Genomic DNA, 19,286 nt, shown 5'->3' with positions numbered 1-19,286 from the left:
CAAAGGATGATTTGTCTTAAACTAAATCACATGAATGTGGTACCAAGGGCTCTGGCACAAGGTCTCCTGAGCACAGCATCTCTACTCTGTCATAAGCCATGTGATAACCCACCGCTTATCTCCATTCAGGTAATGGTACAGCCCTTATTTTTACTACATTTGGCTGTCATGTAAACACACTGCATTCCCTACAAATAAGACCTACTCCATTTATTTTCTTCTCAGCCAATAGTAATAAATTAGTAATATGTGGTGCCAAAGTGGCCATAATGAAAACCAAAATGCGGGCGCTAAAATCACATCCTTGGTTATTAGGATATCTTCCACATGGTTCAGAATATGATTATTTTTTGGTTTTTAGATAATCATTAAAATGGACACATAAAATCTAAAAATCCCATAGAGAACTCATGGCCGTTAGGCATCAGTGGAATTCCATTTGAAAAACTGAGCGAATTCTTCCTTATGGCTAACTAAAATGCTCCATGAAGGCCTACATGGCATCTGTCTCTTTCGAACCACATACCCTAGCGCCGAAATCGGTACCTAGTATGAGTACATGTTGGAATATGTGTGTGGAATGATTGAATGGAAAACAGAATGCATAAATGCTGACCCAGTGAATGATTTCCCATCTGCTACTAGCTCTGCTGCTGTCTGGGGGTATATAAAGGTTCACGCTAAATACCATGGGCAGGTTCTTGTTTGTATACTTGCAAATTTTCACTTCAGGCTCCCAAAGCACTGGGTTCTCAGCCAGGCAGTGAGCTTTGTGGTGTAAGAGGATCTCAGTTTTAAATCTCAGCTTCTGATAATTCCTCTGCAGATTAGGGATGTGTTATAAGGAGACGGGAACACAACACAGTCATCAATCACTGGCCTTTTTAAACATGAAGATCAAATAAAAGTGAAAAGAATGCTTTATAAGCTTGAAAGAAATTAGATTTTTATTTTCCATCAAATCATATTCTGTGAAATAAGAAAACAATCACAGAATCTTAGAATCACGTGTGCAATTTCCTTTGATATTTATCAACTAATTGTGAATGAGCCAAATTAAGATTAGAGAAGTTAACCTGCTTGTTCAGGGCTAAAGGATTTGTGGCAGGGTGAGGTCTTGAACAATAATCTGGAATTCTCATAAGTAAGAGAAACAGTGAGAAATTCTTTACAAATAAGTGTGCAGACGCTGGTGATATTGCCACTATACCAGTTGACTTTTCTCTGTCATTCACCCCAACCGATGGTGTCATTACGTAAACATAGTTATAAAATGGAAACGACATGTTTAATAAATGTTTATAAGAGGATGGAGGTATAGATAGCATGCTTGTGATTTCTTGTTTTCATACACATACTGGTAGAACTTGGCAGAATGCAGTGATTTTTTGACTAAGGGTTCTCAGCCCTGAATGTACATCAGAGTTACTGATGGAGCTGTTAAAAATATTTGTACTCAGCCGGGCACGGTGGCTCATACCTGTAATCCCAGCACTTTGAGAGGCCAAAGCAGGGGCATCACTCGAGGTCAGGAGTTTGAGACCAGCCTGGCCAACATGGTAAAACTCTGTTTCTACTAAAAACACAAAAATTAGCTGGGCATGGTGGTGGGTACCTGAAATCCCAGCTACTCAGGAGGCTGAGGCAGGGAGAATTGCTTCAACCTGGGAGGCAGAGGTTGCAGTGAGCCAAGATTGCACCACCGCACTCCAGCCTGGGCAACAGAGTGAAGACTTTGTCTCAAAAAATAAATAAGTAAATAAAATTTAAAAAACACACATCTGTACTCAGGTTAAGTAACAATCACAGAGGTAGCACCCAGGCATCAGTATTTATTAAAGCTTCCCAGGTAATTCTAAGAGTAGACAGGATTGCATGCCATTGGTCTAGAATAATGCCACTCAACCCTAATTATGCATCAAAACTCAAAAGAAACTGAACAAATATGGTACAAATTTTGAGCTCCATTATCAGAATCTGGAGCTGAGGGTGAAACATTGTGAAAAATCTCTGAGGAGATTCTAAACATTTGGGACATCTAAAAAATGGCTTTCAATTTTTCATAGGGTAATCATTGTAAGACAAAGTCTTGAAAGAAACTCTAGTGTGTAAAATAGCAAAAAAAAAAAAAAAAAAAAAACAGAGTTCCTCTGCTTAAAGCAGGGTCTGGCTACCCTTGAGGCATCTCTGCAGAATCCTTTGCTCCTGGGAACTACTAATTTTGTCCAACACAAAATTGACCAGCTGTGAAACTCAAGACCCGGAGGAAGCAGCTCCCTTTCAAGTCATACAGCAAATTAGAAGCTGAGCAGGGATTATAACTTGGATCTTTTGCTGCATGGTATAGTGACTTATTGCATGTCATCTCTACCACACCCCCTTTAATGAGTCCCATGAAACAGAATACTCCAGTCTCCAACTCATTAGAATACATAAGAAAGAAACAGTGAAGGGGATGAACACTTTTCTACAAATAATTATAATAGAAGGCCTTTCCATGCAAACATATGGTAATGGATACATCTGTTATAAAGAATCCTGCATGGAAAGGGAAGTTTAGATATGCTGAGTACATTCATTTTTCTAATCAAAAATTAAAACTTGTTGAAAGATAAAAACAAAGACGAATGACAATCTCCAATCTATCATTCTTCTTATTCCTTCCTGGAACAAATTTACTGTCCAGGGAATTGAAGTTAAAATTTTAATTCCTCACTCGGGCAGGCCCCAGGCCTTTGAAGGCCCCAGGAGAGGCCCCAGTAAAACATGACAATGGTCAAACAATTTAAGTTAAAAATTTTAAAAGATAGAAAATTTTTTAAAGATACTTAAAAATTTTTAAAGATATTTAAAAGATATACAATTTTTAAAAGATGTTTTAATTGCAACTCGCTAAACTCTATCTTTTTCTACTCTGACTTCCCCTCATGTTAGCTCTGGAGGATTTACATGCATTTTGGAGATCTAAGAAGAAGCTGGCTTAGTGGTTCATATAGTTTGAATGCAGAATATATTTACATGGTTTGCAGTACTTCCCGGTAGAGGTACATTACTGCTAGCTCTCCTGGTGTAGGAATGTCTTCTAGGAAAATTCCTTCCACCCATAGCTCCAATTCACCAAGCATGGTGATATGAAGGAACAGGACCAAAGGAAACGATGCAATGTAAACATGACCTACAATGGCCAGCACCAGAAATACATTGGTAGTAGAAAAGACAGAAGCTAGTCAAAAGTATATTTGATAATCATCAGATATGTGAAATTTCAAACGTAGAATTCAACTGTCATTGATGCCTCATCAAAACAAATGCTCTGTCAAGAATATATTGACTTTGGCATACATAATCATAAATGTTCCATATGTGTTTTATTTTGTATGGGAATTACAGAAAATAAAATTAACCAGAATACTTGGGTTTGTAGGTTATGTATACCATGTATATCTCTGCGTAAAGTTGTGTGCATTCTATATTACAACTATCAATATTTTAAAACTTTTGCAAAATTGCCATAAAAATAATTATCTTTCCATTGTCTATACAGAAAGTAATATGGCATATAATTGCCATATAAAGAGACAATTAAAGGCTATACAACCAAAAAGTACAGAAAAAGTATATGAAGCAGTTAATTATTAGCAATATTATCCTTCCTGATTTTGTGATGTCTTTTAAAAATTAATAATTTAATTTCCTTTCTCTTTCTAAGTACATATTCATGTTGTTAACTTGTTTGTATTCCTAATATTTTTAGCTTTTTCTTATCCCAATTGTTTTTAGCAGTAAGGTATTTTTAAGTTACGGTGTGTATTTTTAGATATAATGCTATTGCACAATAGTATACTACAGTATAAAGATAAACTTTATCTGAACTGTGAAATCCAAATATTTGTGTGATTCACCTTATTGTCATGTTTGTTTTAAAGGAAATAAAGCAAATGTATTTTTTAGCCAAATACATTTGTTCAGTGAATGAATGAGTGTACATTTGTTCAATGAATAAATGAATAAAAATCAAGCCAACATTAAACAGTAAAGTGTATTCTCTAGTAATCAGTAAATAGTTATATCAGAAGAAGTAAAAACTTATACAACTTTGTTTTTCCAAAGGCACATACAATTATACTAATGCTAAGCAGGCTTAAATCCAAAGCATTACTCCTTCATAAAGCTATTTTCAGTGCTGACCTGTTTATAAACAAATCCATTTGACTTAAGGATCATCTGTTTCTTGTACACAAAATGTAAGAGGATTATATGTCCCAAAGAATGAATACAGTAAAACTTCCTGTTGTTTTACCATTGGATAGGAAGAAACTACCAAAAGACAAGACAATGTTATATAATATAACTGCCCACAATCATTAATTAATTAAATAGTTGTCAAATATTTTAGATGTACAGTTTCCCAAGAAGGTCATTCTGAATGGTCATATTACTAAAGCATGCTTTGGAGAGCTGTAACCTCATGGTCTCAGTCATTCAAATGTTCCTACCTGGGACTGCAAATGTTCCTACCTGGGATTGCATAGCATTACAGAGTCAAGGCTTGATATTAATTTAATGTAGCAATCTCAAGCGTTGACTCGGACTCGGGCTTGTGCAGAACCTCCTTCGAGGCTGTGTGGCCCTGTGTAACGTCTACCACTTCAGCCACCACTAACACCTCAGTGACTCTGTGATGACTATACAGCCATCTCCAGTAGCCTCATCAGGGCTCAACACCAGTCTAAGGAGCCTCCTAACTTTATACAAATCCCACCCACTGTGAAGTTGTCACAGAGATCTTTGAACCAGGCCCAGCCTACGTGATACCTGGACCTAGCCATTGCCCATCTAATCAAGGAAGCTACATGAGCTTCAAAGTGATGAGTCTGACATCTTCGACAAGTCTTTAACATCTTAACGGAGAAACTGCTCTGATCAGACTCAAGTGGTATTAATTTTATATCATGCTGACTTTCCTTCCTATACTTGGTAAGACTCAAATGGCTACTGTGAAAATCTATTATTGCTCCTCTTACAGGTCATCGAGAAGATATAGGGATGAAAAAGGGTCGTGGGGGCAGGAGCATCCACAGCTGGTCCGCTTTGTGAGGCTAAGCACACACTCTAGTCTAATACTGTTGAAGTGGTCACTTTTTGTTTGCATCTTGTTCCCACAGGGCTCTTCCACAGGAGAACAAATGTTTTCCTTTTTAGCCCCCTGGGTTACAGTATCTACATTACCCATTTGCTGTGCAAAAATGCATTATGTTTCCAGGGATGATTTATAAGCAAACAAACAACAAAAAAAAAAACCCAGTAAACTTCCTAAAAACACATCAATGCCATCAGGTTTCCTAATGATCTTTCTTTTGGGCCTGTAAAATTGTATGGGCCATGATCAACTCTACCATAAGGCAGAGCTGAGAACAAGAAGGGGCACTGGCAGGCATTTTACTAATGTTCGACTCTGCTTGTCCAACATTACGGAACAAGGCTTCATAATCTCTTGTTCCATAAAGGAATTTATGGGGGTGGGTGCTATGAGTGCAGTTCTCTGTTCAGTTATGCACTGTCAGGGAAAGACATGGCCAAGTACAGAGCTGACCTTCAAAAACAAATTCCAATCCCAATCTGTTTTTCAACAGTAAAATATTTATGTATTTTGATATCTACTATATATGTCAGTAGGTCCTAGAGATAGAGGCCTTCAAAAGGATGAAAATGATCATATTCTGCTTTCATGAAGCTCATATTTTAACGAGAGATGGACAATAAACGATAATGGACAATAATGAAACCCCTAGAACTAAAGTCAGGTGCCAGGAAGAAATGAAGAGGTACCTGTAATAGAGAATAGAAGGTGACTCACTCTGGTTATGGAAGGTCATTCTGATAAGGAGACAATTAAGATGATACCTGGGGGTGGGGGCAAGCTTTTCAGCAGAAGACAGAGCAAGCACTATGGCCTGAAGAACTCAAGCTCAAGAGTTGGATTGAATGAGCTCAGAGGAGAGGGTGAGAGGTGAGTTTGTAGAAAGAGGTGGGGCACCTCCCAGGTTCTAACAGGGAGTAAAGAAAAATACAGCAAGACTGATGGCTACATTATCTAATTTAAGAATAAGACAAGTGATATACATCAAGTATGTTTTTGTTTTTTTTGGTGATGCTGCAGGTTAAAATTTCGTGAATTTAAAAGTAAACATGAATTACGTTAACTATGAAATTGTAACCAGTTTGTATAAATAGTAGGCATAGGTTCCTTCAAAGACTCATTACAGTTTCTAGAGTTTGTTGTGGAATCTGAGCCATTTTGGATCATCCTGGTACAGAAATAGTCATCCATTAGCCATATTAGTTTTTAGGTCTCTGATTTAAAACTATTTGCTTTCAAGGTTTTTTATTTGGTCATCTATATCAGGCATTAGTCTTGGATCACAAATGTTTGGCACAATTTAGACAATGGTAACAAATTCATCACTTTTAGTTTTGATGTAACAACATTTCTTACAAAATTCATCCAGAAAAGCAAGCACCTATTTATGTGAACTAGCCCGGGAATGGAGGAATGGCAGTTTCTTTTTATACAAATATTCGGATTAACTTAATAGTTATATATTCCAATTCTTAGCTAAAATATGTAATACCTCACAAATTTAACAAATGCACGTATTTAAAAGAATCAAAGAACATGCAGTTAAACAATTCTCTCATTCATACCTTCAGCCTTCCTGCACTGAGGCAACCAGTATTATCAGCTTATTTCTTATCCTTATAGAAATGTTTAATACCTATTCAGGCTTTATTCAATATAGATGTTCAGTGCATGTGCACATTTATATATATTTTTTTACACAAACAAGGGCATATTTTACATAACGTTCTAAATCTAACTTGGTTCACTTAACTAAGTGATAGTCCCATAAAAACATTAAAAAATAAAAAAATAAAAAAATTTAAAAAAAACACTGTTTTAAATGGTATGGATCTATGATATTTAACTTAACCAGCTCACAAACAGTGAGGTTGTTTCCAGTCATTTTTCATTATATATCATAATGAACATGTGACTTTTTCTACTTGTTCTTGGAAATCAGTCTTGTGAAGAAAACAGAAAAGCAGCAGAAGGGAACAGTGCTGAGGTGTTAAGGAGCTCCTGTTTAAGGGATAGTTGGGGAAATCCTGTCCATCCCAGAGAGATCTGAGAACGAAACACGAAGAAGCAAGAGAGTAAACCATGAGGATGTCTGGGGAAGCATTTCAGTCGGAGGAAACTGGACCAGCAAGTGCAAAGGCCCTGAGGCAGGAGCTCGCTTGGCAGGCCAGGACGACAGCGTGGCTAGATCAGAGTGGACCGGAGGAGGATGTTTGAAAATAAGCTTGGGTACAGGCAGAAGGGGAAAGAAGCGGAAGCTTAAGGCCACAGTAGAAACCTCAGGTATGATACAGAAAGCGACAGTAACCACTGCAGAACCTAGGCATGGAAATGGCATGATCAGATTTTCACTTCAGGATCACTCTAGTGTTCTCTAGGGAATGGGCTGTAGGAGCGAGAATGAAGTGTAGAGAACAGGGGCCCATGACTACTGCAATCGTTTTCAGAGAGGTGTCAGTGGCCCAGGCCTACAGACAGGTGGGTGAGAATGTGGGGAGTTGCCGTATTTGGAATCTTGTGGGAAAGCAGAGTTAATAGGATTCTCTGTGGCTTGAGACAAGAGGCGTTGAAAAGGACAGTAGTCAAGGAGAACCCCAAGGTTTCAGCATAAGCAGCCAGTTGCACAAGGGTGCCCCATGGGGAACAACATGAGGATAGAAGGCTTGGAGGGCAGAAGGGGGATGGAGTGTGCAGGGGAATGATGGGGGAAGAGACAGGTGTGTCAATGTTGAAGGCACATGAGATTCCAAAGAGATGGTAAGAGGTAGTGATAAGGAGACACATAAACAAGATCACTACAATGGCACTACCAGGAATTAGCAGATACACAAGTGCATACATTCCTGCAACATTATGGGAGATCAATATAATTAAAACCATTTCATAAATGAAGAAACTAAGGTCCTAAGGAATGCAAGAGTATTCTCAAAGACCCCTAGCTAGTAAGTTGGTTAGGGTCTGAACTTAAACTGAGGCCCGGTTTTCTCTCCATTACTCATAGGCTGAGAAAAAGACTTAACTTTTCCTGAATACAAAGTAAGGTATTTAGAATTACCATAGACGCATATTCAGTGTGAAATGCATTTGAAACACTGCCACCACCTGCAAATATGTACTGTCTTTCAGTTCCTCCCCTGATGCTGTTCAAGGCATCTGAGATACATCAATGAGCAAGAACAAAGAGTTCTGATCTCATAGTGGTGGAAAGAGGTAGTGATGGGGGGACAGAAAACAAACATAAACACCAGAGAATATTATACTTATGTCACAAGGAGATGAATGCTATGAGGAAAAGTTCCACCTCCTAAAAAAGAAAAAAAAAAAAAGACACACAAAAAAATAGACCAGCAGTACCAAGGGTTGGGGAATACAGCAGGCTCAATATTTAAAAGCATAGGAAAGGTTGACCTCATGGAAAAGGCTATAGTTGAACAAAGACTTGAAGGCATTGCAAGAATTGTTGAAGATTTGGCTCTACATAAAACTAGCCTGGTCCTTGATGTTGCAAGGTGAGGACCAGAAAAGAATATGTGAACTGAATGCCCTTGGGCAGGAAAAATAATCTCAAACATCTGATCGCAGATATAATGGTGCCATTTTCATATGGAAAGGATGCTATGTCTACCCCACCATGGCCACTTCTGTGGTTAGCTATCTTAATAGTAGTGGCAGATACTCTCAGCAAACCAGCTACTTGGTGTTGTATAAGGTCAATGCTTTCTAAAACCCCACGGATGATTCCCACCAGAACCAGATAATGACAATAGGAGTCAAGCTACTACAGCTGTTCTGTGGCTTGGGGACCAAGCTGTGTAATAAAATAATAATGAACATGACTCAAACACTTGAGATCAGAGAGTGACACACAGGGCCTAAAGGGAACATGGACAATATAAAATCCAAATCCTTATTTAACAGATGGTAAAACAAGGTTCAGGGAGGTGAAGTGACTTAATTAAGGTCACAGAGTAAGGCAGTAACAAAACCAAAGTCAGCTAAACTGAAAACCAATGTTTCCCATAAATTCCAGGTTTCTATCTTTTCCGCTTGAACTCCTGGTTTCACATTACTTTCACCAACCATCTACACACAGATTTTTTGAGCAATACTTAGAGACAAATTGAAAAAAAAAAATCACTTTTCTAACATAAAGAAAGCACACATAAATGACAAACACTTGTATAATGGTACTATGTACTAGTCACTGTTCTACATGTATTTAATCCTCACAGACATATAATTAGCACCTGCCTCACAATCATTTCTATTTTACAGTTGAGCCAATGAGAAAGAGTGGTTAAGTAATCTACCCCAAATCTCTTTGCTTGTTAAAGGCATAGCAAGCATTTGAACCCAGAGTGTTTGGCTAGAAAATCAGTTCGTTCATTTCTTATATTCAATGCTTCTAGATAGATGTGAATAATTGATTATAACAATGTGATTACTAATGAAAACGATATTTTTGTGACTGTATTAGCTAGAATTTCTCAATACGGATATTAATTTTAAGACACATTATTGAATACCTATTGAGTGATTACTGTATTCCAGCCAGAGTGCAAGTTACTCTAAGTACAGGTGTTGTGTCTCAGGTCATAAACCATGCTTGATATGTCTCTAAAACCTATACATTTTTACAGCATCACAAAAAGCAGTTACAACAAATTAGGCACATCCTTCTATAGTGATTCAATAGTTTCATAAAATTAGAATTCATCCATATAGATTCTACCTTGACAATTATGTTTGGCAAGAATCTTTAGCTATTACCTGTCCTCTCAAATGCTTGCAATGAAGCCTGTCGTCTGAAAGGAAATGCTCATCTAATTTTTGGTCATTTTATGTTTTTTTTTTTTTTTTAATCAAAGTTTCTGGAAACAAGCATGATAAAATAGCTAAACAGCGTGCATTTTTCTAAGCACTTTGCATGCTTTCATGTAGATATGTATATACATATGTATGTCTATTGAGGTGTAGTTTACTTCTAGTAAAATAAACAGATCTTAGCTACATAACCCAATGAGTTTTACAAATCTGAACATCTTTGGGAATAATATTCAAAAAGGAGAGGGAACATTTCTATCACCCAAGAAAATTCCTTTGTTCCTCCTCTTAATCAATTCCCATCCCCAGAGGCAGTGATTGTTCTGATTTCTATCACATTTAATGTTTTCAGTCTTAGCTATAATCCGATGAGGTGGTTCTAACTTTGAGGCCTGGATTCTCGGCCACCATACTGTCCTCCTGCAACTCTGCTCAACAGAGACTTAGACCATCTCAATAGTGTTCTCTGTGAGAATGAAGCTACGACTTAATTATGCCCTACCTTCTCTCCCATGCATCTAGAATATGCACCACCCTTGAGAGAACAGAGAACATGGTCACTCAAATCACTGTCTAGTTTCTTTGGATCAGTTGAGAAACTCTATTTAGAAAAATAGAGCAGACAAATGTAAACATGTACAGGTCAGATGGTGGGGTCAACGAATGAGGTGGGCATATGCCCTCTCAAAAGAACAGGAGCTGACCACAGCCCAGCAGCCACTGTGCCCAAGAAATTACACAGGGAATGCCTGTCATCTTCAGCTTTTTCTAGAAGATTGACATCACGATATCTTAGGATGTTTAAATGTATGGTAACTAAGTCAATTAAAACAAACAAACAAACAAAAAAACACTTGGTGAGTCAAAACGCACCCACAGTCCAAGTCTTTGGGTTGCGGGCTTATGACCCACTGTTTGGATCAGCAGCCTGGAAACATCCAAGATGGGGGGTGGGGACACAAACTTTTGAAGGTCTCAGCCAATGTTAGGAGCTAATCTTTCTCATTACCTGGTAAAAATTATGCTGTCCAGACATTGGCCTATTATCAATATTCCTGACCCCCGAGGGAAGCAGATAAGTACTGGTAAGCACACACTGAACAAATAACAAAGAGAAAAGAAACTTGCGAGGGTGAATGGAACCCAATAAAGAAATAGAGGGAAGGGGCTAGAAAGATTATAGAACATGAGAGAGAAGAGAAGTCAACCACAGGTAACAATAGGAATGAAAGGAACACAGTGTGGCTCTGTTCCCCGCTGTCCTTACCCTGGAGCAATCTTCTTTCATTGAATACGCAGTGCCAATACCACAACCCCAATAAGGGTTAGTACAGGATTTTGTCGAATGATTCATTCAGAAGAGAGGAGCTTACCCTGATATTTATTTACTCTGAACTCAAAGAATAGTTTCGGTGGCTGAATACGTCAACTCCAGCAAGTAACAGCAGGGTTTCCAGGCATTCACAATATATTATTTGGAAGTCAAGGTGCTCACAAGACAGTTTGATCCTATCATACTGGCAAGGAAAAGTGGTCTGAGCAAGGAGGGAGTTTCTAATCCCTGGCAATATAGTTTTTATCAGGGAATTGTGCTTGCTCTAATAGGTGCCATTGCTTTATCAGTGAAAAAGAAGAATAAAGTGATTGCATCCATATCCTCCTAGACATCCTGAGCTCCATTAATACAACCTCCAACAAAGCTTTCTGAGCAAACCAATCTCACAGGATTTATACACTAAGTGAACCATGGTGACATGCTCCTCCCTAGTCCTACAGACCTGTCTGAGAGGCAGGTCAGAGGCTACAGCTTACATGGTTTCCTTTATATGAGGCAGTTCACACTCTGCAACAGGAATTTGAAACAATAATGAAGACCTTTCTGTGTGGCAAGAAAAGTGAAACAAAGGGAAATGTGGAATCTCTAGAGAAATTTGGGCAACATAGGAAAAGTAACCCAGACAATTCAGAGTAAAACATCCTCTCCTTTGTTGATTGTCTGAACTCTTCATTTTTACCTCGATCTACCTTTTTTACTCTTTGTCGATTTGCCTGGTGCTATCTCAGTTCATCTTAACTATATGTATTAATATATTTGACATATTCAAGTGCCTACTGTGTGCAAAGGACAATGCTAAGTGCATTATCTGTACAATCTCACAACACACTATGAGGCAGATACTATTGTCATGTCTATTTTAGACATTAGGAAATCGGGACACATTTTGGAGATGATGTAACTTGCCTACGGCCACACAGCCAGGACCCCAATCTGCGTTTGAGGCAGACCCTGAGCTCAGTTCACAATATAACCACTTTTCTTCCACAGCAAGATGATACCCCCTTCCATTTTTTTCTTTCTTGCTGTGCTTCCTCTCCCTACAATCACCCTCTTCCTTTTTGGTTAACAGATGTGTGAAGTCCTCACCATGGATGTGCATTGTTCAGATGACTAAGTTGAGTTCAATGAGCCATAGTTTTTGTCAGGAGAAGGCTCACTGAAATATGTTCAGAGAAGAGTAAAGAAAGAGAGCAGCAAAAGTTGGAGAAATGGGTGAAATGACTCAAGATGCCCACCCTTAAGGGAGACAGACTAAGAGTTATTCTTAAAGAAAAGGAAGAGCCTCAGAATTACAAAAATCATAGGTTGTGAAAACAGAAAATAATTCAGAGGTATCAGATCATCTTACAGATGGGAAACCTGAGATCTGAAGATGAATGGAGCCAAACCTGAGCTAAGATTTCTGACCACCTCTACCTTTCCTCCCTTTCTCAACCCCACTTCTGCCCCTAGTACCAGCACATTCCTCAGACGTGGCTTAGGAAACTATCCAAGATGCTTGAAACCAGAAGTGTTTCTGACTTCAGATTTCTTTGGATTTTGGAATATTTGCATTATACTTACCATTGAACATTCCAAATCTGAAAAATCAAAATCTGAAATGTTCCAATAAATAATTCCTTTGAGCACCGTGTCAGTGCTCAAACAATTTCAAATTTTGGAACATTTCAGAGTTCAGATTTTTGGATTTGGGACGCTCAGCACATATACAATCAACAATGTAGTATGTGCCCTTGGAGTTTTTTTTGAGATAGAATCTTGCTCTGTCACTCAGGCTGGAGTGCAGCGGCGCCATCTCGGCTCACTGCAAGCTCCTCTTCCCGGGTTCAAGCTTTACTCCTGCCTCAGCCTCCCGAGTAGCTGGGACTACAGGTGCCCGCCACCATGCCCGGCTAATTTTTGGTATTTTTAGTATAAATGGGGTTTCACCATGTTAGCCAGGATGGTCTCAATCTCCTGACCTCGTAATCCACCCGCCTCGGCCTCCCAAAGTTCTGGGATTACAGGCATGAGTCACTGTGCCTGGCCTGGAGATTTTTTAAAATAAAAAAGTAAAATTAAAGACATGTCTTCATCAGGATAAGGCATATATAACACTTTGTTCTCTCTTTCGAAAGTTTATGTTAATAATAAAATGACCATGGACAGGGCCTTGAACAAGCTTTGCTCCTGGGAATTACTCACCATCTCCACCTGGTCCCTTCACTCAACACTCCCAGCAGTAATGTCTCTGCAAGGAACAAATATGGGTTAAAAATAAGGCCTTAAGAGCCTGCCCCCTCCTTGCCTAGGAAATCTGAACCCTCAGGCAATGCCATTCTTACAAAATGTGCTTTCTGATTACTTCCAGAAGGCAGGAGAGGCTGACCATGCAGTCTCCTGTGGTGAAGTGGCTAAAACAATTCTCTTCACCAAGGCCACCGAGTATCTGCACACTTTCAGTCCAACAAATCAGTGCCTGGTGGCTTTGGCTGTTTCTAATATGTGTGTTTCATTCCTGTGCCGAGGGCTCCTCCCTCCACCCTCACTGCCCAGTTTGTGGTGTGGCCATTCCTCGCCCTTCACTGCCTCCACCTCTGCCCTGGATTTCTTCCTCTGTATCCTTCTCCCTTCTGCTGCTTACTTTTTCTCTTCAGATGTCAAAGAGAGCTTGACTTTTCCCTACTTTACTTCTAAAAAAGAGAGAAACTATAGAGTTTCTACCAAGTTTCAGACACTGCTCTTTATAATCCTGCAACCTGGAGTTGCTACTATTTCACGCCTCTTCTGCTCAATGCTTGATGCACGCTAAATATAGAGGAGTATGACACCCGAGCTCATGGAAGGCTCCCTTTTTCATTGGCAGTGGGCTTGGCTGTGGTTTGTGGCAGTTCCTAATCTGTCTTGGCATTTTTCTCACTCATTAGGCACTTTAGGAGAAAAAAAATAAGGTCACAGCCCATCCTGACTTCTAACTACACCCCCTTCCTTTCCTCAAGTCCTGAGGTCCCCAAACCCTCCCCACACCACCCCAATACAAGCATGAAATTAATAAAAGAAAATGTTCATGAGCCATCTCTTAGAATAAAGATATCCTGCTGCCAGTCCTGTCCCCATTCCCTCCTCCAAGTACAACATTGTGGAAGAAAAAAGAAAATTGCTGGCTGAAAATCCTGACCTTCTACCAATAGGACAGAATGTGTGCCTTCTCATTCTAGGTCCTATGCAGAGGAAGCAATGAGAAACGCTGGCTCTCCACTTTTCTTTCAGCATTAACCTCAGGCTCTTCTATTAGCTACTTGTTTAAAGATTGTAGGACACAAGTAAATGCACACCTGTTGTCACAGAGATCCACCCTAAGAGGTCTAGTCACTCTTCAGCTACTCAAGAAGTATCCAAGATTCCATTCATTCATCCATCTCCCCAACTAGACTCTTCGCCAAGCCCCCTTCGGAAAAAACCAATGTTGTCACAGATTGCTGCGCTAATAATCGTAAAGCAGTTGTAAGGTTTAGCTTGGCTTTGGGCCGAACCAGTCTCTCAAATGCAATGATATTGTACTGTGTGTTTTCTAAATGCTGTACTTAAAACAAGGTATAGCTTTCCAATGAGAGAATATCTGTATTGCAATAGAGTTGATAAGGAAGCACCGAAACTGAGGAAGAAAACTGAGACCCCTGTTGTGCTGAAAATTTTCAAAACTTTGATTTTTATAAAAAGCTCTTTTTCAGTAAGGTGCAAAATAAGACCGAGCAATCAATGAAATAAAATTCACACCATTATGTCTCTGTCCTTTAAGAAGTATTTTGAGTAAACTGCCATTTTCTGTTACTTTTTTATTATCTATGTTTCCTAAAATACAGAAGTATTTTTGACAGTAAAACTGCAAATTACTTCAAGTGAGAAAATTAGAAATGATTATAGAAACAGCATTACAAACATTGATCCAGCATACTTCTAGGCAAATATATCACTGACAGTCAAATCCCAGATAATGACAGTCAAACTCCTATATAAAAGATTTTAGAAATCCATACACACATATCTGTTTTGACACTCTGAAAGTGTCATCCAACGTAGAAACTTCAAACTCTGATTCCCTCCTAAAATGAGAGCCATTTTCTGCTATATAAAAAAAACAAAAAACAAAAAACAAAAATCCTCCCTGTTAAAACTCTTGCGAAGCAAAGCACACAGACAGTTTCATCTAAAATTATCTTCCTTGCCAGTGAACGGCCCTTCCACGCAGAAAGGAAAAGTTACAGACGGCTGGAGCGGGGTGACAACATAAGGAATTCACATACTTCTCTTTACACAATAATGTTGCCAGCTAAATCCTAACTTTCAAAAAAAGTCTCTCTGCCCTGCTGAAAATCAGACCTTCAAGGGAGAAACGCACAGATTGGAGCCCCACACCAATTGTTTACATGCCCGAGTTCTAACTTGCTAATTCACACACACACACATGCACACACTAAAAACTCGGAGTGCCTGCAAACATAGCAGGCAGACAGCTTAGAAAGTGAACAGACGCGTGCAAACGCAAGAACTGAACAGTACCCTACCTCTCTTGTCCGTTTCACAAACCGGCCGATGAAAACCGCCCGTGATCCCAGGGCGTGCTGAGCAGCTCTGAAGGAGGTGGCCACTCGGCCCGCTGAGTGTGAGCAGGCCCAGCCTGTGCTCAGAAGCTGCCCCAGTCAGATTTTCCAACTGCAGAACTGCAGCCAAGTCCCTGCCCATGCCTGAAGAATTTCCTGAACAGCATTCCCGTTCTTTTTCTGACTGCTTTGAAACTGTACTCTGTACTTCAATATGACTTTGTCAGACCGACTCACAGCTACTGGGCTGTCTCCAGTTATCAATGGGAAACACATGTGTCAAGCACAGGCTCACTCCCCTGCAACAGCGCTCATGGTGTCTGCTGGGCTCATACTCACAACCAGAAAGAAAACTGCTTCTACAACTAATTCTGATTTTTCAGCCATTCTTCACACAGCCTCTGCTCTGTAGTGCTAGATACTGGAGATAAGTCCTCTCTTTCTTCTGCTCAACACTGCTCCTTTTTCACTTGCTCCTTACCCTTGAGTCCCCAGCTGACCCCTGTCAGCCCCCTGAGCTCTTGCCAGTCCTGATAACAAGCTTATTACAGCTGAGAGATGTAAATTCTAATTTGATCTCCCTACCTGCCGCTTCCTAAGTCTTTGCTCAAAATTTCAATGGCTGGAGGGGGAGCAATATTTTTAGCATTTCCACATTGGTACAGTTCTTCGGAGCTGTCCCCTCAACCTGATGTGTACATCTTTTGCTACAGCAACTAAAAATAATGCAATTATTTTTCAGGCACTTTTGTTGCTCTCTGCTCTGTAAAAGTGCTGGTCCAAAAATGTAACATTTTATAGGCTGTTGCAATGTGTGTTATGGTTATGGAAAATAGAAAAGAATGTACTTTGAATCAGAATGCATCCTAATTCGGTGCACCTGTGAGTATTTCTGGATGACACTCCCTCAAGATGCCCTGTGTACCTTCTGCTGGATTTGGTGCTCTGCCTTTGACATTTTCCCTTTCCATGCAACCTCAAAACAGGAGGAGGACACCCCTCTTCTCCCACACTGAAAAACACCCATATCTAAAGAGCCAGAGCTAAGTTGTCAAGGTAACATTATAGAAAAGAGGTGATTTAAAGAGAGAGGAACATTTGTTTTGAACTGTTTTCTTTTATCTATTTTGCTATTAACATTTTACTTCCAAAAATTACATCCCATTGGCAACTTATTCTAAAGAACTGGCTTGCCAGAGTTTAAGTGTTGCATGTTCTTGAGGGGATGTTGTAAGTCACAGGATTCAGGGGTCTTGAATTTAGCATCAAATTACAGTGGGTGCTTTCAGCAGGATTAGATTTTCACCTCGGGAAGCAGTGGGGTGGGGGGCAGTGTGGGGAGGTGTGTGTGTGCATCTAAGGCCAAGATGCAATTACAGAATCAGATCTTTGGAGTTGGAAGACACCCCAGAGATCATCCAATCCAAATTGTTTATACCCTTCATTTTACAGAGGGAAGTAGAGGCCCAGACAAATGAGATGACTTGTCCAGGGTTTTAAAGACAGTTAATACCAGAGCTGAAGCTAGAAATGGGATTGGTGCTCTCTTTTTCTGTGTGCTTTCTCTACTGCAGCATAATTTGGGAAGGTGATATCATCTAGCCTTCTAATCAGACAGCCTTGGTCTAATCATAGCTCTGCATCTTACTGGCTACAAATCCTGGTCAGCTTGCTTAACCTCTCTCGATCTGTTTCCTCATCTGTGAAATGGGAACAATAATAGAATTTACTGATAGAATTGTTAAGGATTCAGTGAGATAATCTGTGTAAAGCGTTTATGACTGCCTATAAATACATTTCGGTTTATTTATTTTTTTAATGGAGCAAAAGCCAAACCTTTTCTCTAACCTAAACGCAAAATTGTACTCTCCCATCTAGTGTGAGTTCTAGAGTAAAGTATTTGAGTGGCTAGTTTTCTGCTACTTTAACTTTATGTAATAGGGGCCTATCACCTTAAACTTGGAGAACCGTCCTGAAGCCTTATTGGAACATTAAGCCAGCCACACTGCTAATTTCCATTTATTCCCTAAACATAACACTGAAGTCTTTCCTTGAGATTAACTCACAGAAAAGAAAAACAGCAAGATCAAATCTGCAGTCAGTTACACGAGGCTGAACAAAATGTCATTCTAGAGAACTGGCCTTTCTCTTTATACCTTAAGAGCTCAAAATTATCATTCTATAAATAGAAGACTATTAACAATGTCCATGTTTGGAAACGGCAAAGTCCTAAATTAACAACAACAGCAAAATAAAATCTCACAAATTGAGGAAGAAAGCTTTCGGAGAAAATAGCTGCTACAAATTCTAAAGAATCAGATTTCTACATGGGGTTCCACAGCCTTTGTCTCAGAGACAATGGTAGCAAATGGCTAATGAACCGCTTATTATTTATTATTCACGTTTTATGCCCTGCTTCTTTGGGGGGAAAAAATAAGTTTTAAATAGTTGAAGAAGTTAATTTGGAATGTTCTGGTAATCAATTAAAAAAAAGAAAAACTCAAGCTGATGCTTAGCCCTAATCAAACAATGCTGATATGATTCACAAGACCCTGCCCTCATGTCTCCCCAAAGACTTGTTATGTGGCTCATTTCAGTGTGGGCATCTGGAGAGCTCTCAGTTTGAAACCCAGCTTTATTACTGCTAGCTAGAAAATCCTGAAAATGTATTAATTCTTCTAAGGTTACGAAACGTTATGCAAAACTTGAAAAATAAAGCCAAAACGTAGTCCTTTTTTTTTTTTTCAATATCATACATGGGAATTGTTTAACAGGCCCTCTCAAGAAGTATTTAAAGGGAATGTCATTTGTTGAACTTAGTTTGCTATTGAAAAACGTTTCCAGATTTATTACAGGTACATGTTAACTTGGAGACTTTTATCTGATAAAGATGCAAATAATTTCTTTCCAGTAGAGAAAATAACCTCAAATGTGATGATTTATTGCCCTCCAGGACATTACCAGTCTTGTTTCTAACGTAGCAATCTCTGCTAGCATCCCTTTGTTAACAAACCTGTAAATACTGAGCTCTTCAAATGTTCTTGGAACCAGTCTTACCATCACACCAATTCCCCTACTAATTAAGGAGTCAAGTAAAATATCTGACATATTCATTTCATATTTATATGTCATGTTTTTAGCTTTTTAAAAATTATAATTTGACAGTTTTATTCTTTCCACCTATATGAGTGTTATGAGTATTACGTGAGATATTGTGTGATAAGCACTTAGCAAAATGCATAGCACACAGTAAATGCTCAAACTATGTAAGCACTGCTAGTATTTAATATGATAGGACTACTTAGTTCTCAGTTTTGCAAAGGACTCCTCATCAGTCTGCTTCCTATTACACTTTTTATTCTTACCATTAGATTCCTCAATCCCTTCTGCAATGGCTGTTCCT

The 19,286-nt window shown here is 39.1% G+C and overlaps 1 protein-coding gene across 2 annotated transcripts in view; it reads right to left on the bottom strand.

Annotated features, from left to right (window-relative positions):
* SGCD (sarcoglycan, delta (35kDa dystrophin-associated glycoprotein)) overlaps positions 1-16,334 on the bottom strand; it is a 426,477-nt gene extending 410,143 nt beyond the window's left edge. Inside the window, exons 1-2 of one of the 2 annotated variants that reach the window (XM_011947660.1) lie at positions 15,848-16,328; positions 13,488-13,533 (exon numbers count right to left, since the gene is read on the bottom strand). In XM_011947660.1, coding sequence (XP_011803050.1) covers positions 13,488-13,490 — 3 coding nt within the window. In that variant the 5' untranslated portion in view covers positions 13,491-13,533; positions 15,848-16,328. Of the gene's footprint in view, positions 1-13,487; positions 13,534-15,847 lie in introns of both variants that reach the window. The other variant, XM_011947661.1, reaches the window with a different exon arrangement.
* Between the last annotated feature and the right edge of the window lie 2,952 nt (positions 16,335-19,286).

The sequence above is a fragment of the Colobus angolensis genome, unplaced genomic scaffold (genome assembly GCF_000951035.1).
Source record: "Colobus angolensis palliatus isolate OR3802 unplaced genomic scaffold, Cang.pa_1.0 Scaffold27, whole genome shotgun sequence".
In the NCBI taxonomy this organism is placed as follows: domain Eukaryota; kingdom Metazoa; phylum Chordata; class Mammalia; order Primates; family Cercopithecidae; genus Colobus; species Colobus angolensis.
Note: the sequence above shows the minus strand (reverse complement) of the source record. Positions and strands in the feature narration are given on the sequence as shown.